We start from the raw sequence: 26,152 nt of genomic DNA, 5'->3' as shown, positions 1-26,152 counted from the left end.
AGGCTAGGGAAGGGACTCCTCATTTTGACGAGAACTGTTGGGGATAAAGGGAAAGAAAACAGCTTAGAAAAAAGTGAGTCTAGCTCAACATCTTATACCTTGTGTAAAAATAAAGTCTAAATGGATAAATAGTTTAGAGAGAGACTGTATAGGGTGTTAGATAGGATCAGGAAGACCTAGGCTCAAGTTCTGCCTCTGACACATACTGCCTGAGCAACCATGACCGACTTGCTTCACTTCTCAATGCCCTAGCCAATTATCTAAGATCATTAGTTATAGTTTAGAGTTGTTGGAATGAATCGGTGGAAGGATTTTTCTTCAAGAGTGAGCCATAGATGGGGCAGCTAGGTTTTGCAGTGGATAGAGTACCAGCCCTGGAGTTAGGAGGACCTGAGCTCAGATCTGGTCTCAAATGCTTACTAGCTGTTCGACTGCTATGTGACTCGAGGCAAGTCACTTAGCCATTAATGCCCACCCCACAAAAAAAAAAAAAAGAGTGAGCCATAGTACACTAGAGAGCTATGAGTTTGGCTAAGTGTGCCACAAAATTGCTACCCAGAGTTCAAGGCTCCCACATTTCCATTCCCTGTCTCCAGCTGTCATCTGCTGATTGCTTTTCCAAGCTTAGAGTCTGTAAGGTCACAATAGCAGCTTCATGAACAGAGTCTTAAAGCTGCCTCCTTCGCTGTGAGTGCCTGGGAAGTCAGGAAATAATTGGGTAAGAGGCTGGGGGAAAGGAAGGTGGAGGAATCCTAAGGTTCAAGTAATGGGTCTGGAGATCTCATTGCTGGGTGCCCTTATTTGTTGCCAGCTTAAAAGTTCATTGGCTGGTCCATAGCAGATAGATGATAGATGGATAGATAGATTGATAGATAGATAGATAGATAGATAGATAGATAGATAGACAGATAGATAGATGGATGAATAAATAATGTTTGAGAACCATTGCCCTTCATTGATGAAATCACAGATCCAGACACAAAATAAATCCAATTATGTATGTGTGTGTGTACATACACACATATGTATAGTATATATATAAAATATAGTGTGTATAAATATAAATAAACATTTATATATAGTATATGTTTATATATACTAAATAAATAAATATAAATATAGCATATACTGTATTTCTCCATGTATAAGACGCGCCCTTTTTTGAAAAATTTGGGGTCTAAAAACTGGATGCTTCTTATACAGTGGTTGTAGATTTTTCTACTTGCATCTCCCATTTTTTTGCACTTGTTTTTGTGCTCATGGTAGATTTTTTTACTTGCATTTCCCGCTTTTTTGTGCTTGTTTTCTTTGCGTTCATTGTTTTGCATTTGTTACCAGTATATTAGATTACGTTTTGCCACGTTCTGCCCAGAAATGGCTCAAAAAAGATTTTTGTACAATCCTGAATTCAAGTTAAAAGTGATCCGGTTCACAAAAGTGAATGGAAATCATACTGCTGAACGTAAGTTTGGTCCTCCTCTAACTGAGAAAACAATCCTAGACTGGCTATGGGAAGAAGAAACCCTACTGAAAATGCCACAGCAGAAGAATGCCATGAGAGGCAAGTCAGCAAAATGGCCTGATTTAGAGAGGGAACTGAAGATATGGTTCGAAGAGGAAAGGGCAGTTGGAATTCCTGTATCCACAAAGATGGTTCAGCATGTGGCAAGAAGAATTGCTGAGGAAAAAGAAGTTACTGATTTCAAAGGAGGACACAATTGGTGCTTCAGATTCATGAAATGGAATGGACTAAGCATGCATACACGCACCAGACTTGCCCCAAAAAAGCCTGAAAGCTATGAGCAGATGAATAAAACTTGAGTTCAATATCTTTATATGATACATTTTTTTTTGAAATTTCAGGCCCCAAAATTAAGGTGAGTCTTATACATGGGAAATACAGTATACATATAAAATGAGAGAATAGAAGTTCATGTATCTTTCACAATTATTCATAAAAAAATTCATAATCAGACAAGGGGGGTACATAAAAAAGCAAGGTCTGAAAGAATTGAGAAGTAAAGCAAGTTGGTCATGGTTGTTCAGTCATATGTGTAAGAGGCAAGACTTGAAGTCTTCCTGACCCTATCTACCACCCTCTATTTTTGTTGTTTAAGGTATAAGATGTTGATCTAGACTTAATTTTTTCCAGGCTGCTTCAATAATAGACAATCTTTTTTTTTTACCTTAAACTCTTAAAATTCATTTTGTACTTAAATACAAAAAGACAAAAAAAACCCCTCATTTCCAAGCACAGAACACAACACAAAAAAAGAATTCAATATGAAACCATGAATCTCCATTTCACACTGTTTGCTTTTCTTTTTTTTTCTATGTAATAAATTCTACACATCATTTTCAAAGTCACTCTGCTTTTCTGTGCTTCCTTCTGTTCTTTGCTGTGTACTTTTTCTCCCTCCCTACTCCACAGTAGAGAAGGCTGCTCTTAGCCACACACACACACACACACACATAATATGTACACATACATATACGCACAAATGAATGCATATATAAAACCATACTATACATATTTCTATTTATCAGTTCTTTCGCTGGAGGTGGATAGCATCTTCCTTCATAGGTCCTTTTCTGTTGATTTGAGTATTTAAAATACTCAGAATATCTCATTCATTCACAGTTATTCTTATAAAGATATTATTGTTTCTATATCCAACATTCCCTTGGTTCTGTTCATTTCATTCTTCATTATTTCATGCAAGTCTTTCTGTGTTTTTCTAAAACCAACCAGCTTATCATTTCTTTTTTTTAAATTTATTTAATATATTTAGTTTTCAGCATTGATTTTCACAAAAGTTTGAATCACAATTTTTTTCCCCGTTTCTACCTTCCCCCCACTCCAAGATGGCGTATATTCTGGTTGCCCCGTTCCCCAGTCAGCCCTCCCTTCTGTCACTCCACTCCCCTCCCATCTTCTTTTCCTTTTCTTTCTTGTAGGGCAAGATAAATTTCTATGCCCCATTGCCTGTGTATCTTATTTCCTAGTTGCATGCAAAAAACTTTTTTTGTTTGTTTTTGAACATGTTTTTAAAAGTTCGAGTTCCAAATTCTCTCCCCTCTTCCCTCCCCACCCACCCTCCCTAAGAAGGCAAGCAATTCAACACAGGCCACATGCGTATCATTATGTAAAACCCTTCCACAATACTCATGTTGTGAAAGATTAACTATGTTTTGCTCCTTCCTAACCTATCCCCCTTTACTGAATTTTCTCCCTTGACCCTGTCCCTTTTTGAAAGTGTTTGTTTTTGATTACCTCCTCCCCCCATCTGCCCTCCCTTCTATCATCCCCCCTTTTTTATCTTCTTCCTCCTTCTTTCCTGTGGGGTAAGATACCCAATTGAGTGTGTATGGTATTCCCTCCTCAGGTCAAATCCGATGAGAGCAAGATTTACTCATTCCCCCTCACCTGCCCCCTCTTTCCTTCCTACAGAACCACTTTTTCTTGCCACTTTTATGCAAGATAATTTACCCCATTCTATCTCTCCCTTTCTCCCTCTCTCAATATATTCCTCTCTTATTCCTTAAGTTGATTTTATTTTTTTAGATATCATCCCTTCATATTCAACTCACCCTGTGCCCTTTGTGTGTGTGTGTGTGTGTGTGTGTGTGTATATACACACCTACATATATACATACATACATAGACACACACATATGTATATATATGTATACATAAATATACATGCATATTCCTTTCAGCTACTATGATATTGAGGTCTCATGAATCATACACATCATCTTTCCATGTAGGAATGTAAACAAAACAGTTTAACTTTAGTAAGTCCCTTATGATTTCTCTTTCTTGTTTACCTTTTCATGATTCTCTTGATTGTTGTGTTTGAAAGTCAAATTTTCTATTCAGCTCTGGCCTTTTCACTGAGAAAGCTTGAAAGTCCTCTATTTTATTGAAAGTCCATATTTTGCCTTGGACAGCTCATCATTTCTTACTGCACAGTAGTATTCCATCACAAAAATAGACAATCTTAATTATAAAAAGTATGAAAAACTTTTGTGTAAATAAAACAAAGACCATTTGAACCAGAAGGAAAGATACACCTTGGAAAAAAGCTTTGCATTAAGTATTTCTAATAAAATCTGATATCGAAAATCTATAAGGAATTGTTACAAATATCTAAGATGAAGAGTCATTTTCCAATAGACAAGTGGTCAAAGAACATTTATAAGCCATGTTCAAAGGAAGAAATACAAAGTCAAAGAGAACGGTGTGGTACAATGGGAAAGAGTTCTCTACTTGTAGCTGTATCAGTAAGGCAATAACAACAACGTAGATGATAATTGTCAAAATGCCTATGTAGTTCTGTATCGCAAAGTATACGAGACTCTCCACACAGGAAGTAGAAGAAATAAACCATTTATTCAGACGCCAGAGAACCATATCCCATAAGCCATTTATCCAGTCTGCCACAGCAGTAAAACATTCCACACACAGTATCACCACCTGGAAACTCTCCATTCCAAAACCTCTCCGACCCCCTGCTGGGGTCTTCCCAAAAACAAACTTATAGTACAGCTAAGTCAGCCTGTTCAGTTCTAACAATCATGAGGGCGGCCATTAGCAGCCATTAGCAGCCATAACTGCTCTCTCTCTCTCTCTGCATTTCCTGTGACATAACTTCCTTTTCTTATCAGGAAGCTCTTCCCACCACATGTGACTTAGGCTTCCTATGACATAAGCAGGTCACATGGCCTATTAATGGGTGGGAAAGATCTTCAAATCTAAATTGCTATTACAGTAGCCAGAGAACCAGAGTTCAAATACTTACATTGGGATTCTTACGAGTCCTCTTACAGGCATAATTATGTCAGAATGATAGAGAAATTACTCTTTTACATATTGCAATCTTGTACATTCCTCTTAAGCCATAAAAGTTAAAAAGAAGACAGATCCATGATCCCATTCTTCCTCCAATATCAAAAAAGTTGAACAAATTTAGTTAAACAAAGTCATAATTTCATACAGTCCTTAAGGAAACAAACCTAGTCAAACAAATTCTATAGGTAAATTAAGTCAGGTTACAGATTAAACATATTTAGAAGGTTCACAAATAGGCCAATTGAAGAGGAAGATTTATGTGACTCCAAAGAGTTTGGGAGTGTTGAGATTCTTTCTATGGCTTCTTATCTAAGGAATGTTTAAGGCTTCAAGTAAATTTTCACATCCCATGTGACAGGTTTTGGTCAACTCAACAACCTCCTAACTACCAGAAACAGCCCTGATCTTCCCTTAACATTATTATTCCATGACTCAGGTTTTAGTCAGGCGAGGTTAACATTAAGATAGACTTTTAGTTAAACAAAATTAGTAGGAGGAATAGCCTGAGTCCTGAATAATAAAAGGAAATTAAAAATTCCCATAACAAAATATATAAAAAGTTTAGCTAAGTTCCTATAGAACACAGTTCAAGTTCCAAGTCCCAAATCCCCTGGGGCTAGAGTCCTAGGCACCCTGGTTTCTCAGACCTTCCCTTTCTGGCTGGCTGGCTATATCATTCCAGCTGCAATCCCAGATCCACACTCACCAGGGCTCCAATTTCCTATGATAGATAACAAGAGGAACACTGTCTCAGGCCTCGAAGTTTTTAAAGAGGTCTCCAGTTGGCTATGCAGACAATGAAAGGAGGATATTCCCATCCATGCGATTGGAAAAATTGGGGAAGTAAAGTGCCTCCAGGATAATACATTTGAGCATGTGTTGGCAAGCCCCTTTACACTGCTAATAAATTTCCCTTTAAAATGTTCAAAATCATTAACAACCTGAGAAAGGCAAGTAGCCACTCATTGAATCAGGAAAGATTCTGAAAGTTAGGAAAACTCACTGCTGGAAGAGTTGTGGGAAGAAAGGCATGCTAATTCCCTGTTGGAGCTCTGAATTGGTTCAGTTGTTCTCCAAAGCAATTTAGGATTATGCAAAGAAAGTTACTGAATTGTTTATATGCTCTGACCTAGAGATCTCACTACTGGGACTATATTCTAAGGAGATTCTTGACGGCGAAAAAAACCAACATGTATAAAAATGGTATAGAGGCATACCACTGATAAATGATAGCTCCTAATGAATTTGATGAGTTTCTCACCCAAAGCCTCCATCCATTTGAAGAAATTACTGGGTATGAACCTTTATCTGGAGGGTATCTCCCTTGGGGGCAGGCATTTACTCTATAGCATCTGTCTGAGGTCACTGGGGATTCCTCTGATTGTTTCCCAGTGATTTCGTCTTCCTCCCAGATGTCTGGGGATATAAGAGTTAAGGGATAACCAGAGAAGAAAGTTTTCTCTCCCTTGGACTTCAGATCAGAGTGCAACAAAGGGTCAGTCAATTAATAAACATTTATTACGCATTTATTATGTATCAGGCACTGGGCTAAATGCTAAAAATACAAAGAAAGGCAAGATAGTCCCTGCTTTCAAGGGATCTTACAATCTAGGGGAGAAGATAACATGCAAACAATTATGTACAAACAAGCTACATATAGGATGAATAGGAAATGCTCAACAGAAAGAAGGCATTGGAATTAGAAGGGATTGGGAAGTTGGGATTGAAGCCAGGAAGTGGAGATGAGGAGGCATTCTCAGTCATGGGGCACAGCCAGACAAAATGCCTAGCGCTGAGGAGTGACTTACTCAGGGAAAAGCAAGGAGGACTGTGTCACTGGAATGAAGAATACATGCCAGGGAGTAAGGTATAAGAAGACTGGAAAGAAATGAGGAGATTTTGAAGGGATTGGCATGCCAAAGAGAAGATTTTATATTTGTTCTGGGAAGAGATAATGAGCCATCGGAGTTTACTGAGGGTGGAGGTTGGGGGGAGGGTTGGGTCATGACATAATCAGACCTACATTTTAGGAAAATCACTTTGGTGGGTGAATGGAGGATGAATTGGAGTGAGATAGAGTTGTAGCAGGTCCAAAAAGTAGGGTACTGTAGTAGTCTTAGATACAAGGTTTAGGGCCTACACCAAGACAGTGCCAGTCCAGAGGAGAAAAGGGAACATATTTTTTTTTTTTACATTTAAATGCAATTTATTTATTTAATATACTTAGTTTTCAGCACTGATTTTCACAACATTTTGAATTACAAATTTTCTCCCCATTTCTACCCTCCCCCCCACTCCAAGATGGCTTATATTCTGGTTGCCCTGTTCCCCAGTCAGCCCTCCCCTCTATCACCCCCCTCCCCTCTCATCCCCTTTTCCCTTCCTTTCTTGTAGGGCAAGATAAATTTCTACGCCCCATTGCCTGTGTATCTTATTTTTTAGTTGCATACAAAAACTTTTTTTGTTTTTGAACATCTGATTTTAAAACTTTGAGTTCCAAATTCTCTTCCCTCTTCCCTTCCCACCCACCCTCCCTAAGAAGTTGAGCAATTCAACCTAGGCCACACATGTATTATTATGTATAACCCTTCCACAATACTCATGTTGTGAAAGGCTAGCTACATTTTGCTCCTTCCCAACCCATCCCGCTTTATTGAATTTTCTCCCTTGACCCTGTCCCCTTTCCAAAGTGTTTGTTTTGATTACCTCCACCCCCATCTGCCCTCCCCTCCATCATCCCCCCGCCTTTTATTTTATTTTTTTTTTTATCTTCCTCCCTCTTCTTTCCTGTGGGGTAAGATACCCAACTGAGTATGTATGGTATTCCCCCTCAGGCCAAATCTGATGAGAGCAAGGTTCACTCATTCCCCCCTCACCTGCCCTCTCCCCTCCTCCCATAGAACTGCTTCCTCTTGCCACCTTTATGCGAGATAATCCACCCCATTCTTATCTCTCCTTATCTCCCTCTCTCAGTATGTTACTCTCTCATCCCTTAATTTCATTTTATTTCTTTTAGATATCTTCCCTTCATCTTCAACTCACCCTGTGTCTGCTCTCTCTCTTTTACATATATATATAAACACACATATATATACACATACATGCACATACATACATATACACATAGATACATACATACATACACATTCACTTATATATATATACATAAACATATATATATATATATATATATATATGCATATTCCCTTCAACTACCCTAATACTGGGGTCTCATGAATCATACTCATCATCTTTCCATGTAGGAATGTAAACAAAACAGTTCAACTTTAGTAAGTCCCTTGCAATTTCCGTTTCTTGATTACCTTTTCATGCTTCTCTTGATTCTTGTGTTTGAAAGTCAAATTTTCTATTCAGTTCTGGTCTTTTCACTGAGAAAGCTTGAAAGTCCTCTATTTTATTGAAACTCCATATTTTGCCTTGGAACATGATACTCAGTTTTGCTGGGTAGGTGATTCTAGGTTTTAATCCTAGCTCCATTGACCTCTGGAATATCGCATTCCAAGCCCTTCTATCTCTTAGTGTAGAAGCTGCCAGATCCTGGGTTATTCTGATTGGGTTTCCACAATACTCAAATTGTTTCTTTCTGGCTGCTTGCGGTATTTTCTCCTTGATCTGGGAGCTCTGGAATTTGGCAACAATATTCCTAGGAGATTTCTTTTTGGGATCTATTTGAGGAGATGATGGATGGATTCTTTCAATTTCTATTTTGCCCTGTGGCTCTAGAATATCAGGGCAGTTCTCCTTGATAATTTCCTGAAAGATGGCATCTAGGCTCTTTTTTTGATCATGGCTTTCAGGTAGTCCAATAATTTTTAAATTATCTCTCCTGGATCTATTTTCCAGGTCAGTGGTTTTTCCAAGGAGATATTTCACATTGTCTTCCATTTTTTCATTCCTCTGGTTCTGTTTTATAATATCCTGATTTCTCATAAAGTCACTAGCTTCCACTTGCTCCAATCTAATTTTTAAAGTAGTATTTTCTTCAGTGGTCTTTTGGACCTCCTTTTCCATTTGGCTAATTCTGCCTTTCAAGGCATTCTTCTCCTCATTGGCTTTTTGGAGCTCTTTTGCCATTTGAGTTAGTCTGTTTTTTAAGGTGTTGTTTTCTTCAGTGTATATTTCAGTATTTTTTTGGGTCTCCTTTAGCAAGTCATTGACTTGTTTTTCATGGTTTTCTCGCATCCTTCTCATTTCTCTTCCCAATTTTTCCTCTACTTCTCTAACTTGCTTTTCCAAATCCTTTTTGAGTTCTTCTATGGCCTGGGGCCAGTTCATGTTTTTCTTGGAGGCTTTGGTTGTAGGCTCTATGACTTTGTTGTCTTCTTTAGGCTGTATGTTTTGGTCTTCTTTGACACCAAAGAAAGAATCCAAAGTCTGAGACTGAATCTGGGCGCGTTTTCGCTGCCTGGCCATATTCCCAACCAACTAACTTGACCCTTGAGTTTTTCAGTGGGGTATGACTGCTTGTAGACTAACGAGTTCTATGTTCTACGTTTGGGGGGGAGGTGCCAGCTCTGTCAGAGCCGCACTCCTCCTTCCCCAAGGACCCCCAGTCCAGACTGGACTTAGATCTTCAGCAGGCTGTTGCACTCCTGCTCTGATCCGCCACTTAATTCTTCCCACCAGGTGGGCCTGGAGCCGGAAGTAACAACAGCTGTAGCTGCCCCACCTCCAGTGCCCCCGGGGCTGGAAGCCTAACCGCGAACTCCTTCCACTCCCGCAGCTTTTCCCACTAACCTTCTCCGCAGTCTTTGGTGTTTGTGGGTCCAGGGGTCTGGTAACTGCCGCAGCTCACATATTCAGGGCGCTAGGGCCCCCTCCGCCCGGCTTCTGGTCTGGATGGTCCACGCCGCTCAGGCTGGGCTCCGCTCCACTCCGCTCCCAGCCCCCAGCTCCCAGCTCCCAGCTCCGTGTGGAATAGACCTCACCCAGAGACCATCCAGGCTGTCCTGGGCTGGAGCCCTGCTTCCCTCTGCTGTTCTATGGGTTCTGCCGTTCTAGAATTGGTTCAGAGCCATTTTTATAGGTTTTTGGAGGGACTCGGGTACGGAGCTCACTCTAGTCTGTGCTTACCAGCCGCCATCTTGGCTCCGCCCCTAAAAGGGAACATATTTGAGAGATGCTGAAAAGGCAAAATGTCTAGGTCTTGGAAATAGATTGGATATAAGGGAAGGAGGGGGAAGAAGGAGTGTAAGATGATGAACCAAGGATGATACCTAGGTTTCAGCCATGGGAGACTGGGAAGATGGTGGTAACCTTGACAGTAATAGGGAAGATAGTGAGTTCTGTTTTGGACATGTTGAGTTTAAGATGTCTATTGGATATCCAGTTCAAAATGACTAAAAGACAGTTGGAGATGATATGAGAAGAGGTCAGCAGAGAGGTTAAGGCTAGATTAGTAGCAGCATAGACATGATAATTAAATTCATAGGAACGAATGAGATCACCAAATGAAGCAGTATGGAAGAAGAAGAGGGCCCAGGACAGAACACTGTGAGACACATATGATGGAGGCATGAACCAAAAAGAAAAGTAACTCTTCAAGGTCAAACCCTTGGATTAAACCTGGCCCTTGGGAGATCAGAGTCCTTGAAGATTCTTGGGCTATGGGGCAGAGGAGCCAGATGGCACAGTGAACAGAGTTCTAGACCCAGAATTAGGAAGAGCTGAGTTTAAATGTGACCTCAGACACTTACTAGCTGTGTGACCTTGAGCAAGTCACTTAACTTCTGGTTTCTTCAACTATCAAATGGAGATAATAATAGTGCCTACATGCCGGTTTGTTGTGAGGATCAAATGAGATAATATTTATAAAGCGCTTAGCACAGTGCCTTACACATATTAAGTGCTATTTAAATGTTAACTATCATTATTGTTATTACTTATAACAATAAAAAGCTAGAAACCAAGTATATGCCCAGTTACTGGGGCATATCCACAAATTAAAGTATAATGAATGTAATGGGATGTCGTATGGAGTGATGAATATGAAAAATTCAAAGAACCATGGGAAGACTTATATCATGCAGAGTAAGGTAAGCAGAGCCCCCAGAATCCCAGAATCAGATTTTAAGGGGACCTTAACAACCATCCAGTGCAACACATACTAGAAGAGAATCCTTTGAAAAGTAGTCATCCAGCCTCTGCTTGAAAGTCTTCCAAGGATGGGGTGCCCACCACCACCTCCCAAGGCAGCCCATTCCTCCTTTGGACAGCTCTAATTGTTCAGAAGTATTCCAGATAATTAGCCTAAATCTGCTTCATTGCAACTTGTACCCATTATCAGAGGGTCCCTCTGGGATCAAACAGAACAAGGTTAATGCCTTTCTAAATGGTAATCCTTCAGATGCTAAAAGAGTAATATCATGCCTCCCTGAGTCTTCTCTTTGCCAAGTTAGACATCATTGGCTTCTTCGGCATATGACAAGTCTTTCACCATCTTTGCTGCCCTCCACTTTCTAGTTTATTAATATCCACAACTGAATACAACACTTCACACGTGGTCCGATCAGCACAGAGTACAGAAGGACTATCACCTCCTCCTTCTTGGAAGTGATGTTTCTTTTGATGCAGCCCAAGATCCCATTAGCTTTCTTGGCTGCCACATCATATTGCTGACTCATATTGAGTTTGAAGTACCCCAAAACTCTCAGATCTTTTTTTAGAAAAACTATCTAACCATGCCCTACTCATCTTGCAACTGGGAGACTGATTTTTTTGCACCCAAGTATGGGACTTTACATTTACCCTTATTGAAATTCACTTTATTAGATTTAGTCCAGCGTTGTAGCCTGTCCAACTTTTTTCAATTCTTATCATCCAATGTGTTGGTTCTCCCTCTGAACTTTGTGTCAACTGCAAACTTGGTGAGCATGGAATCTATTCCTGGATTCAAATAACTGATAAAAATATTAAGCGACTCCAGGTCAAACCCAAATTCTTGGGGGCATTTCACTGGAGGCCTCCTCCATTGACAGAGACCCATTAAAACCACTCTTCAAGTCCAGCTATTCAACCACCATTATTGTCTAGAGTCAATCCACAGGATTTATTAAGAGTTTACTACGTGCAAGGCATTGTACTATCCGCTGGGGATACAAAGAAAAAAAGTAAAAACAGTCCCTGTCCTCAAGGAGTTTACAATCTAGCTACAGGGGCAAGAGATTATTGAAGTCAGTGCCTACTCTTGAGGGGCAGTTGTTAAATTTACATTGCAAGTATTAACACCTTGGAAATCAGCAAACTCTACAAATCAGGGCTTGATTTATTTTTTTGGTTGTTGACATCTAGACTTAAGAAAATGATGGAGAAAATGTTACTAATGCTGATTAAACTTAAAAATGTGTCAGGCAAACTTTTGAGTGGGGGAGAGAGGGAAGAGCTGATTCTTAAACATTTACTCTCTATTATTACTTGCAGGACACCCACAGTCAGGAAAGCCTGTTGTCAAAGATCGTCCAGCAAAAGAGACTGAGAAAGAGCAATCAGACAGGGAGGAGGAGAAGCAAGGGAGAAGAGAGAGTGTCCAAGAGGAGAGAGTAGTCAGTTATTGTCAAAGGCTGCAAAGAGGTCGAGAAGAATGAAGATTGAGAAACGGTCACCAGATTTGGCAATTAAGAGATCTTCTGTTAGTGACTTCGGAAAGGGCAGTTTTAGTTGAGTAGTAAGGTTAGCAACCAGATTACAGAGGGTTTTAGGAGAGTTTGAGAGGAGAGAAAGTGCAGGTGGTGAGGTATAGATAGTTTTTCAAGGAGTTTTCTAAGAAAGGGAGGAGAGATAAAGGACAATAGTTTCTGAGGGATGGTAGGATCTAGTGAGTTTGTTGGTTTGTTTTAAGAGAAGGGAAAAATGAATTTGTAGATGGGAGGGAAGAAACCAAAAGACAAGGAGAACCCTTTGCATCTTCTCCAAAATCTAGGTAAATTATATTTACAGCATTCCTATCATATATCATTTTAATAGAGTTAGGGAATAGATTTGGGATTTCACTGGGTGTGTTGGTAAATGTTTAACATTGGGCTCTTCAGGAGGAAAACAAAACAATAAAATCAAACTCTGATTTGTAATGTTTACTGAAAACATGCCTAGGTAGTCTCAATCCTCAAAAAACATTTGCTTGAACTTTCCATTCCCCTTAGCTAATATCTCTTTTGCCCTTTGTGGCTAAACTCCCTGAAAAGGCCATCTATAATAGATGCCTCCACTTCCTCTCCTCTTACCCTTTTCTTACCAACTTCATCATTCAACTGAAATTGCTCTCTCCAAAGTTACCAGTGATCTCTGTATTGCCAGATCCAATTGCCTTTCCCCCAGTACTCTTCCTTTCTGACCTCTTTACAGCTTTAGACATTGATCACCCCCTTCTTCTTGATACTCTCTTCTCTCTAGTTTTCAGGACTCTATTTTCTCCTGGTTCTTCTGCTACCCATCTGACCAATCCTCCTTCTCCTTCATTGGATCTTCATCCAAGTCATGCCCGCTAACCTTGAGTGTCTCACACGGCTCTGCTCTGGGCCCTCTTCTTTTCTCTCTCTATTTGGTGATCTCATCAGCTCCCATGGATTTAATTATCACCTCTATGCTGATAATTCTCAAATCTATGAATCTAGCCCTAACCTCTCTGCTGACCTCCAATCTCACATCATCTCCAACTGCCTTTTAGACATCTCAAACTGGACGTCCAGTAGACATCTTAAACTTAACATGTCCAAAACAGAACTCATCATCTTTCCCCCCAAATCTTCCCCACCCCCTTCCAAACTTCCCTACTACTGTCAAGGGTACCATTGTCTTCACATTCTCCCAGGCTCATAGGCTCAATTCCTATCATGAAAGCTTCACAACATCTCTCAAACATGCCCCCTTCTGTCCTCTGATACTGCCACCACCTTTATGTAGGCTCTTATCTTCTCCTGTCTGAGCTGGTCTGCCTTCCACAAGTCTCTCCCACTCTAGTCCCTCCTTCATTCAGTTACCAAGATGATTTTCCTAAAGCAAAGGTCTAAGCGTGTGTTTCAACAATCTGGCTAGCAGCTATTGTGGGGGTGGAAGACCAACCCAAGCCCAACAACAAGAACGCTACCAGCACGCTGCAAAAGCACAGGTTCTTTTGATCTGCTTACCTAAGGAAAGCTACATGAAGGGGTTGACAAGGTTACTTTAATTCAGCATACAAATATCATTCACTTAGTTCAGGGGAAAAAGCCAGCACCCACAACTTCAGAATAAATACAAACAAATTACAAACATCAACAGACAGACCTTGTCTGATTCAAATCCCAATACATAGTTACCAGAGTTTAACAAAGTCCCAACATCCAGGTTTATGAGCTGGAGGGTTCTTAGCTACAGCTGCCCAGGATTCTCCAAACGCCCCCAAGAGTGAGAGCCCTGCACAAATGGCTCTGTCTTCTCTTCTTATAGGGTTTCGGATGTCATCAAACGTCATCTGAACGACCAGAACTTAGGCTGCTATGATTGGCTCTTGAGTTAGCACCTCCCCTTAGTTAGCCCCACCTTGGGCCCCACCTTAGTTACCAATCTACACCCACATAGGTTTTACACCTAATAGGGGTTTGGGCCTGGGGCTTAGCACCTAGTAAGACTCAATAAAATACACTGAATTACTCAAAGGAAACAAAAGCCAAACTCTTCAAGGGCACTTGGTCAAACTAAGTGTTAAGAGCCCATTTTGCTTACCAACACAGCGTGCCACTCCCCCTACTCAATATACTTCAGTGGCTCGCTATTACTGCTTTCAGGATCAAACACAAAATCCTCTGGCATTCAAAGCCCTTCATACCCACCCTCCTCTATACCTTTCCAAGCTTCTTACACCTTACATCTCCAACCCCCAGTCTTCGGCCCAGTGAAAGACACTGGTTTCTTTGCTGATACTCTTGTCTCTCAGGTCCAGGCATCTTCTCTGGCTGTCCCTCATCCCTCCTCATCTCTGCCTCCCAGCTTCCTTCAAGTCTCAGTAAAAGTCCCAACTTTTACCTGAAGCCTTTCCCAATTCCTCTGAATTCTAGTGCCTTTTATCTGTGGGAAATCTCCTATTTATCTTGTATATAGCGTGTTTGTTCTTAGATACTTTCTTTTGCCTTTCTTTGTATCCTCAGCACCTAGCACAGTGCCTGGCACATTTTGTTGTTGTTGCTATTTGGTTATTTCAGTTGTATTCAACTGTTTATGACCCTGTTTGGGGCTTCCTTGGCAAAGATACTAGTGGTTTGCCACTTCCTTCTCCAGCTCATTTGACAGATGAGGAAACTGAGGCAAACAGGGTTAAATGACTTGCCCACAGTTGCACAGCTAGTAAGTGTCTGAGGCAAGATTTGAATTCAGGTCCTCCTAACTCCAGGCCTAATGCTCTATTCACTGCACCACCTACCTGTTCTTGTACTACCTAGGTGTCCTGGAAAAATTATGCACAAATATAAATGTAGGATAAATTAGAATAAACAATAGATAGAAGGTACTAGCAGTTAGGAGTTGGGAAGGTGGGTTTCAGGACCAAGGATATATTTCATCTGGGTTAGAACATTTGAATTCATCAAAGGCAGCTACTTGCTCTTTTACTGTCTCCTTACTTATCTTGTTAGCCATTTTTTGTTCTGTCATTTCTAGCACAGAGGTCATTCTCTTTGGCAGAGAAAATAGAACTAAATTAAGCACTGAACAGTTCTGCCTACTCTCTCTTGTCAATTATTATCACTCCATCCACCTCAAGCCCTTCTTTGATCTTCCTTTTATTTTTACAAATAGAGCTTTTAAAAAACCCCTTTCTGATGTTCTTAAGCTAATAAGTTCTTTGAGCTCTAGCAAGCCTAATATTATCTTTGTAGGACTTAAAACACTTAAATTCATCCTCTATTACTTGTCTCTGCTTCAATCTTCTGTACATTTTTGTGTGTATGTGTGTGTGTGTGTGTGTGTTGGTGTAAGAGCAAGCACCGTGGCATAACCAGGATGGCCTGATAGCACAGGTTCTTTGATCTGCTTTTCTTCAAGGAGAGGTAACTTTAAGGGGTCAACAATTCATTAATTACATTCACTAGTTCAGAGGAAAGGTCAGCACCCTGAACTTGAAGAAAATACAAGCAGAGAAATTAGCACAAAGACCAACAGACAGGGCTCCAACTGTCTCAAAGTAATACAACCACCTACATAGAGCACTGGATTGGGAGAACACAGATACATCTGAGTAGTCGGGGGCGGGGGGAGGGTGGCTCTGAACATACAGCTACTCAGAGTCCTATTCAGGGAATCAAAAGGTCCTTCTCATAAGTGAACCCCCACAGCAAAATCTCACCTCAGAGTATATATACTTTTGGCTAATAGGCTCGAAACCAGAAGGCATCACAACCCTCATGGCTCAGTGCCTGATTAGCATAATTCCAACAGGTGTGAAAACCTTCCTACAAGCAAGTCTTCCCCTGTTGCAACAATTTGCTAGCAGCTGCCATAGAGGTGTAACACCCACCAACAACCAGCACACAAAAAGCTGCCAACACAGGTTCTTTTGATCTGCTTTACTAAGGAAAGCAATGTTAAGGGGTTAACAATCTTACTTTAATCCAACATACAAATATCATTCACTCAGCTCAGGGGGAAAAGCCAGTACCTGAGCTTCAGAGCAAATACAAACAGAACAAATAAATATGAATCAACAGATAGATTTCTGTCCGATGAAATCACAATATACAGTTACCAGAGAAGCATCAACATCAGGGTTTTCTTCAAAGCTGGGGAGCTCGTAACAATGGCTGGCCTAGTCACGCACCACTCCTGCTGTGGCTCAGAGCTCCAAGGGAGAAAGCCAACCTCTGGGTATATACATCTTGTTCAGGGTCAAAGGTGAGTCACACATGCGACTCACCCACGTGACCTAAAAGCATCACAAAAATGCGACTTAAACCCATGTGGTCTAAAAGCCTCTGATGTCACAAACATGTTACTCAAACCCATGTAAACTAGGCTTTCCCTTGAGGCAAGGAGGTCACCAAGGCCTCCTAATTTAATTAAGGAAACAAAGGCCAAACTCTTCAAGGGCACTTGATTGAATAAGTGCTAAAAGCCCATCTTGATTGCCAATACACCCCCTAAGCAAGCTTCCCCTTCAAGCAAGTTCTCCCTTAGGCAAGTTCCTCCCCCAATGGGCTCTATGTGACCCAGGATGTATCACAGCTGTGATTGAACACATGTGATCACACAGGCCTTTTAATGGATGGGGAAGAGCTTCCTATTGCATTAACATTACAGTTGGTTTGTGGGTTCTCATTGGATCCATGTTTCTTCAGACAATTCCCATTTTTCCTTCTCTCCAGAATTGTCTTTCCTTGTATCTTCATTCTTCAGGGCCTCCCATTCCAACTCCCACCTTTACTCCCACCCAGGACTGACTTCCCCTATAGAATTTTAGGTCATGGGATCCTGTTTGCCTTCCTTTGAACCTTTTGAAATGTATTTTCCCAACATTTAGGGTGCAGATCAGACCTCCCGAGGATTTTTCCTTCTCAATCTCAAATGTTAGGAATAAATAATCATTCAGGATTCCAGTCACTTCCAACCTTCTCCCCTTCTATACTCTCACCTCACAATCACCAGTTCCTCCCCATTAGTTAGAATCATATTCAAAGTAGTGCTAGGTGGTACAGTCAATAGAGTGCCTGAAGCTAGGAAGACTATCTTATCTTCCTGAGTTCAAATCTGGCATCAGTAAAACTGTGCATACCCTTTGACCCAGCAATACCACTTCTAGGTCTGTATCCCAAAGAGATTATAAAAATGGGAAAAGGACCCACATGTACAAAAATATTTATAGCAGCTCTTTTTGTGGTGGCCAAAAATTGGAAGTTGAGGGGACGCCCATCAATCAAGGAATGTCTGAACAAGTTGTGGTATGCAAATGTGATGGAACACTATTGTTCCATAAGAAATGTTGAGCAGGTGAATTTCAGAAAAACTTGGAAAGACTTACAAGAACTGATGTGGAGTGAAGTGAGCAGAACCAGGAGAACATTGTACACAGTAACAGCAACATTGTGCAATGACTAACTTTGATAGACTTAGCTCTTCTCAGAAGTGCAAGGTTTTAAGACAACTCCAAAAGGCTCATGATGGAAAATGCTATCCACATCCAGACAAAGAACTATGGAATCGGAATGCAGATGGAAGCATACTATTTGCTCTCTTTTTTGGTTGTTTCTTCTCATGATTTCTCCCATTGGTTCTAATTCTTCTTTATAATATGACTAATGTGAAAATATATTTAATATGAATGCATATGTATAGCCTATGTCAAATTGCATGCCATCTTGGGGAGGGGAATGAGGAGGGAGGGAGAAGAATTTAGAATTCAAAATCTTATGGAGGTGATTGTTGAAAACTATAAATAAATAATTTTTTTTTAAAAAGTCTGGCCTCAGACACTTACTAGCTGTGTGACCCTGGGCAAATCACTTAATTCTATTTGCCTCAGTTTTCTTATCTGTCAAATGAGTTAGAGAAGGAAATGGTAAATCAGTCCAATATCTTTGCCAATAAAATCCCAAATGGGGTTGGACTCCACTGAATAACAACAAAATACAAAAAACCAGCAACGATGTCAAAAAAGTCAATATGGAGAGGCAACAAAATTGCTGGTCAAAGCCAGTTGTTAATACTAATTGCATAAGCAGCAAGGTGGTGCACTGGCTAAGAGTTAGACTTGGCAAGTCCAAATTGGACTTAAGAGTCAGAAAGATCTGAGTTCAAGTACAAGCTTGAGACCATAGCTGCATGACCATGGGCAAGTCACTTAACCATCCTCACCCTAAGTTTTCCTATCTGTAAACTGGGGATAATAATAGCACCTTTCTCACAGGGTTGTTGTAAGGATTATAAGAGATAAGCAAGTGCCCTATCAATGCTGATTACTTTATTAACTATTACTATCCTATCCAAGTTAAAGGGTGCTCCTTTCTTTTGACAATCCAAAAAGTATTTCTTGAGGATACACTTTGTAAAGGATTTTGTTAGAAGGTATCTGTTGTGCCAAAACTAAATATATCAATATCTTTAATTTTTAAAATTTTAAAATTTTAATTTAATTGCAAATGTAAATTAAATTAAAATAAAAGAAAATTTAATTTTAAAAATGAAAATGGATTTAAAGGATGAGGATTTTTTTTAGACCTGTTTCTTCATCATCAATCATCATCATTGCTAGCACTCACCCTGAGAGATATGTAACATTATTATTCTCATTTTTCACAGATGGGGAAACTGAGGCAGACAACAGTTAAGTGATTTGCCCCTGTCCAGAGTCACACAACTAGCAAGTGTCTGATGTTGTGTTTGAACAAAGATCTTCCCTGCTCCTTCATGCTACCCATTGAGAGGTCTAACTGCCCCTGGGGTTTCTGCATTTTCTGCAGTTGACAGGTGGTAGATAAAAGTGCAGAAAATTGTCCATGTAGTCAATTTTACATACACCTATCCCCATTGTAATAAGACTGAGGTCTTCCAATTTGGGCATGTGGGATAGCCTAACAGGAGTTCGCTTTGGCGTGTGGCTGAAATGGGGTGAAAATAAGTGGTCGGAGGTAGGGGGATCGTGGACAGTCGTCAGGGTGATATCGGAACCTGCTCGGATGGTGGGTGGCCCCCTCAGGCTCTGAGTGTGGCATGCTGGAAGGAGCCCTAGATGGGCACGGAGGAAAGGGGAGGGGGATGCGTAAAAGAGCCTTCCCTTTCTGGGCTCCACTTTACCCGCATCTGTAAAGCGAGGGGGTTTGAAAGAGGGATTCGAATTCCAGGGTTCTTGGTTTTTCATCTATTGTGCACAAGGGTTTATTCTCACTTTGCAAGGTGGCTTCCAGAAGGTTAAGGTTTATAGGTAGATAGTGGTGTTCCTCCGCGCCTCCCCGCCCCTCCCCCGCAACCGGCCCACGCAGGACCGAACCTCGTGGCCCCGGCATTCTCTAGGGAGAAGCTGACAGCCGGGAGGGAGCCCAGAAACCCGGGAGAGGCGGCGCCCCCTGCTGGCTGCGGGCTGCACCCGCCTCTCCTCTCGTCCTCCTCTCCCTCTCTCCCCGCTTCCCTCCCTCCACGTGCACCGCACACCTCCTAATCCCCAGAGCCTCTCCCTCCCGTCTCAATCCCTCGCCTCTCTCTGCCCCTCGCCCCGCCCCTCCCGAAACCTGTTTCCCATTGGCTGCCGGGCTCGTCCCTCCGACCGCAGTCGGGTTCCCCCAGGATGGCCGGAAGACCCGCCCCCCAAACGCCAGCCCCTGCCGCTCAGTGGCCACGGCTGCCGTCAGTTCGGTCGGCCGGGGCCCGAGGAGGCGGCGGGGGCCGCGGTCGGTTCGCGACCCGGGTCGTGTCGGTTTCCGGTTCCGCGGGGCGGGCGGCGGGCGGCCGGGGAGCGGCGGCGTCGGCGGCGCCTGACAGACAATGAGGGCAGCGGGCCGGCCGTGAGCTGAGGCGGCGGCGGCGGCGGCAGCGGCTGGGAGGAGGAACAGGAGACGGACGACGCGGGGCCCGGGGGGCGGGGGCGGGGCGCCAGCCATGGACAATCAGGTGAGGAGGAGCCGCCGGGCCCGGGGTCCCCTTCCCCGCTCGCCCCCCCGCCCTGGCCCGGTCCCCTACTCCAGGCCCGCACCCCCCCCTCCCTCGGAGCTCCGGGCCCCCGGCCCTTCCCCCCGCCAGACCACCCCAATCCCTGGGCCACGGAGCCCCCTCCTCCCCGGAGCTCGTCCCCTCCCCCCCTTCCCGGTGCCCGGCCCGGTCCTCTGCCCCAATCTTCCCTCCACCTCCCGCCCTTCTGGGGAGGGTGTGCTTCGCTTGCGCTAGGCATCCTGCCTTGGCGCCTCCCTTCCAAATCGGAGCCATCTCCTATCCCCCCCTAAAATTCCCAGACCTTTACGATTACCCAGCCAAACCCCAAGGTCTTTGCTCACCTCTCTTTACACACACACCCACACCCACCCTCCGATAAAACTGAGACCTCTTCCTCCCTTATTCCCAAAATTAAAAAAAAAAAAACAGAAAACCTCCCCGCTCGTTTTCTCAAAAACACCGGGGTCGTTGCGCTCACCTTGCACCCTTATTTTCCTGCTTCTTATCCTCACCTCCCCACCCTGTTTCAAAACCTTAGGGGTCACCTCTCTCCCGGATACCTTCAAAACTCAGGGGTCATCTGTAAAATTAAGGGATAGGATTAGATGGCCTGAGAGGTCTCTTCCAGCTCTTGATATATTATCCTATGATCTCTTCCCCACCACTTTCAAAACCCCCAGAAGTCATTCCCTGCCCGCCCCCAGCCAATTTTCAGAAGCTTCCCAGTCTCACCTTTTCCTCACCTTCACTCTTTCTTCTTCTGAAACCCAGCTCCCCCTTTTAAAAAAAACCCAAGGCCGACTTACTCCCCAAATTGGAGACCATTTCTTAATTCCCCCCTCATCTTCTTTGTCTCAGAAAACTGGGGTCATCTTTCTCCCTTGTTCCTCAAAACTCAGGCATCCTTGCCAAACCCCTCTCCCTTAGGTTGTCCTTGGAGGTTGGGGGAATTTGAAGGGGGAGTCAGATCGGAATATCCATGCTGTTAAGTAAGACAAGGTCACGGTGCTGAGGAGGTGATTGGTGGTACTTTTTTTGGGGGGGAAAGCAGTAGGATTGTTTCAGGGCCTAGGTGTCTCAGGTTAATTAACTTAATACAGACATTTTTTAGTCACCGTAGCTGAGAGGGATCAAATGTGTGGTTTTGTTGCTGACTGGTCATTGCCTTTTTAGCTTAAGAGGGGGTATATGTTCTGTTCCTGACTGGTGAAATGTGCCAGGTTGGAAGACTCAAGGATTCCACGTGAGAGGTAGTGTGGAGTTTATTTTGGGAAAGGAAGAATTTATAGCAGTTCATTGATGTTTTCAACAGAAAGCTTTGTAAGCTTGCAAACTCCTGCAGAAGTAAACAGCTTGCTACCTCTGACCTGTATTAAGAGTTGTTGGGGTTTTTTTTCCTACCAATAACAAAACACCCTCAACTGCAGCCCTGTACCCACCTGATCAACTAGCATAATCCTGATGGTGTTCTGCAGCCTTTGGGACTATGCTATCTCTATTACTACAGAAATTATTACCCACCTTGAAGGACCTACACACACTTTTATCCATTTAGCTCATATCCTGGAAAAAGCCACATTTGTATTCTCCACCATGTTTTTTGTATATTTTGCCTCGATGACCTGAGGTGTGAGTGAGATACCAGGTTGGTTGCAAGGCGGAACTTCCTAACAATTAGAGGTATCCAGAAGTGGAATGGCCTGCTTCCGGGAAGCGGGGGTTCTCTCTAGCTTGAAGATTTTAAAGTTTGGTTGACAGTAAAGAGGATTCTTGTTCATGTATGGGTTGGACATGTATGGGTTAGTCTGCAGCATCCCAACTCTGAGATTGTGTGATTATGAAATAATGTATTACAGCTCTAGGGACTGTTAATCCCTTCAACTGGTCCAGCATTGATCTCTAGTAGAAAATGGTGTGAGACAACCAGAGTTAGTGAAGGTGCTGGCTACCAGTGATCCCCAGACTCATGATTTGGGCATATGTGCCTTATAAGGCAGTCAGCAAAAGGTTCCTGACCCTTTGCATTGTCCCTGCCCCTGAGTCAGCATTCCTTAGTATTACATATTTGGCTGAGAAAAGTAGATGATGTTTTTCTAGCTATGGTCTTTGTCTACGTGATCAAGTGGCTCTTCTCTATGGTCCCCTAACTGTATCCAAAGGTCCAAAGTACTGAGAGGGCAATTCTGAGAAGTTTGGTTTGTGCTGACATTAAAGAGTCACTGAAGCATTACTTTTCCCGTCTTTATTATCCACATATGGGTAGGTTGTCAAGAATATATAGCTCCCAACTTATAGATCCAATAGAATTAAGCAGAATCAAAAGGGGAGTAATGCTATCCTTTCTTTTACAAGGGAATGGGATTGTTTTATTCTAGGGAATTAGATGCAATAACTAAACTTAAGAGATAATTATATCACTTGGTAATGTGTGAATTCCCAGAGGAAAGTACATCTGTTGGAAAGAATTCCCACTAGAAATTCATGGGAAGTGTTATATATAAACTAGTGGATAAAGACCTCCCTGTGGGGCTCAGAATTAGGGGATACAGCTTTTGCAGTATTGAAGCAAAAAAGATCTGCTAATTTCTCCATTCCCTGTTGCTTTCAGAGTTCCACTCTTGAGGTATCTGTTGGCATTGGCGTGGAATAACCAGGAGTGTTTGGAAATGGCCCAAAAAGCTGTTTGATTTCTTTTCTTTTGAGGGAAAGGAGATCCTCACAAAATCTGAGGGATAGCACTAAATAGGAAATCCTTTTCAGCTAAAGATTATGAGGGCCTTGCATGATAATTTCTATCTGATGGTGCTGATACCTGGAAAGAATTTCACCATCCTTCCCTTAACCACTCCCATATTAAGGAATAAATGAAATTCTCAGACCTTTCAAGCTTTACTTAACCATTTGTTTCACTGCTTCTGCTGTCTACCCTTTATAAAAACTGTGAGTAGACAACTAAATGGATTGAACAACAACTCAAATCACAAGTATATGTGAGGGTTCCCCAGAACTTTCCTCATAACAATCATGTGATATAGGTAGTTCAAGTGTTATCCCCTTTTTATAGATAAGGAAACTGAAGCTTAGAGAGATTGAATGTCTGCGTGATCACAGTGTTCAGAGTAGGATTAGAACCCAGGTCTCTTGGCTCCAAGTCTAGCACTCAGTATACTATGTAACGTTGCCTCTTTGTTCTAACATTCAAAGAAATGATCAAAAGATCAGGAGATGGAATAAGGAATGGGTGGGATATAAACTGAATATTACCTCCTGGATAGGGAATTGATTAAATCAATCCCTACCCCCAGTATATGATCTGGCCACATGCCAACAATATATGATAATTAGAAAATGAATTGTAGTTAACCAGGTTGACAAATGATAATTTTCTCATCTTAACCTATCATGTTGTGCTTTGAACAACTAAATGCTTCATCATTGCTTAATTCCTTCTTCTGTATGGCAGGAAAGAGATGGAGTGTTTTTGGGCTCATGTTCTTTTATTTGATGGTACAGTTATCAGTGTGGTTCTTCTCACCTACCCCTTGGTGAATAAGTGACACATATATTTCAGGCTGAAGCAGTGTTTCTTCCTAACATGGTCAGGTCAAGAAGCAATTAAAAGCCAAATTATTTCTGGCCAGAATCTGATGTCCAGCCTTTGGACAACATTGACTGGGTTGGACTAGGTTGCTGTTGCAAAGGAGACTGGCATTTATGCCATGCCTTCATTCTGGCACATGAATTGAAATAATAGCCTGCCACTGCCTCCAAGCCGCCTGTTGACTTTGGCTGGGGAGGCTCATTTTGGCTCTTATGTTTTCCCTCCTGATTAAATTGCTTTCTCCCATTCTTTTCCAGTAACTGTATCGCAACATGTATGTCCTGTAGAGGACCCCAAATTTAATCACAAATACCAGAAAGCCAATGGGTAATTTGTTAAGCGTTGTGAATGGGTGAACAAAGGATACTAACAGTGGTATGATGTTTGAATACTGTGTATTGAATGAATGAATTCTAGAAACATTTATTAAGTGCCTAGTATGTGCAAGGCCCTGAAGCAAAACTCTGTGGGCAATACAAGGATTAGTAAAATGTGGTCCCTGCCTTCAAGGAGATTTTTCTGAGAATCATAATATCTAGAATATCAAACTGTCTACAAACAATTCAAAGCATTTTGCAAATACATATTTTTTATCTCTAGCAGCCTAGCTGAGAAAAACAGATCATGGAGAAAGCCAGTGACTGATAGCTTTGTAATCATTATGGCTTATACCCAGGTACAAAAATTTATTTGCTGTTCTAATCAGTGAATAAGATTTTTGTTCACTACAAATACGTTGCGATGGATGATTCTCAGACTTACCTGTGTCCATCCATACCCTTTCTTTCTTCCATATTGAGTGTTAGACATTGTACTTGGATGTCTTCCAACACCTGGAACTTAAGATGTTGTAAATCAACCTCATCCTCTCCCTAGCACCGCCATCTTCCCAATTCTTTCAGCCTTCCAAATATGACACAGTTCTATTTGACTTTCTCTGCCAGTTCCAAACCTACAGCTCTTCCTTAAAAGTATTCGACATAGAACTACAAGAGTAATCCCAGTCACATATTTTTTTCCATCTCATTATTCAAGAACATCCAATCAGCTCCCATTTCTACAAGATCAAGCCTAAAAGCATAATATTCGAGTCCCTCTACCGATTGTAATCTTCTCTATAGCTCTTTTCCCCCTTTTATTTTTTTATTTCTCAATAGAACTTTTCTTTTGCCAAGGGAACTGTAGTTCTGTTCCTATTCTGCCCAGCTCCAAATCTCACAAGTGCTTTTCTATACATGGATTGCCCCTGTACTTTCTGCCGGTCAGCTTCCTTTCCATCTTAAAAGATAGATGAATAGATAGATGGATGGGTGCCTTCTGCACACCAGTGTTTTCTGGGGGAAAGGCCAAAAGAAACACCCTTCCCTGTGGTGAAGAAAAACAACCAAGTAGAAAAATCTAGTGCAGTGACTGCCTCTGACCATGGTTTACAACATTTGGCCATAGTAGTTCCTTTCCTCTATCATAAGGAAGACTGCCTAGCTTTCACAGCACTATTCCAATCTCCTCCCTCTAGAAAGGGTTTTCTGATGATTTATCACACTCATGTACTTACCACATTCTGCTTTATATTTTTGTGTGTGTTCCCGTCCTTGTTTTAGTTCTACTACTAAGCTCCATGAGGGCAAGGATTTGGACTTATTTATCTTTGTGTTCCCCACAACATTTCGCACCCAGGGCATTGTGGAATAGTAGGTGCTTAGTAAACTTCAGTTCAGTGAATGAATTAAGCTGACTGACCGATTATCCCGTCTGTCTTCCTTGCACTTAAATTACCCATTGTACTTGTTTTTTGTGTTGCTTTGTGCTTTTCCTCTTTGGGTGTACTTACAGCTTGCTGTCCAACTGTGGTGTTAGCTTTTTAGGAGCTGTGGGGAGAGTTGTTTCTGTTTTTGTTTTTTAATGGAGTGACTTGCATACAGTGGGCTTTTAATAAATAGTGCTGATTGGCTGATGTGGTGATGACCCTTTGAAATAGGAATTTTAAGTATAACTGTAAAAACACTTGGTTTCTTCATATTTAAGTGATAAATAAGGTCTCTACAGTTAAGTGAGCTATGCTGCTGATTGCA

The 26,152-nt window shown here is 41.9% G+C and overlaps 1 protein-coding gene across 6 annotated transcripts in view; it reads left to right on the top strand.

Moving 5' to 3' along the window:
* Positions 1-20,302: 20,302 nt before the first annotated feature.
* MLLT1 (MLLT1 super elongation complex subunit) overlaps positions 20,303-26,152 on the top strand; it is a 90,781-nt gene continuing 84,931 nt past the window's right edge. For 5 of the 6 annotated variants that reach the window (XM_036760606.1, XM_036760599.1, XM_036760595.1 and 2 more), the window contains exon 1: positions 20,303-20,440. In XM_036760606.1, coding sequence (XP_036616501.1) covers positions 20,429-20,440 — 12 coding nt within the window. In that variant the 5' untranslated portion in view covers positions 20,303-20,428. Of the gene's footprint in view, positions 20,441-24,340; positions 24,408-26,152 lie in introns of those variants that run through there. The other variant, XM_036760602.1, reaches the window with a different exon arrangement.

This window comes from Trichosurus vulpecula, chromosome 1 (genome assembly GCF_011100635.1).
Source record: "Trichosurus vulpecula isolate mTriVul1 chromosome 1, mTriVul1.pri, whole genome shotgun sequence".
In the NCBI taxonomy this organism is placed as follows: Eukaryota; Metazoa; Chordata; class Mammalia; order Diprotodontia; family Phalangeridae; genus Trichosurus; species Trichosurus vulpecula.
Note: the sequence above shows the minus strand (reverse complement) of the source record. Positions and strands in the feature narration are given on the sequence as shown.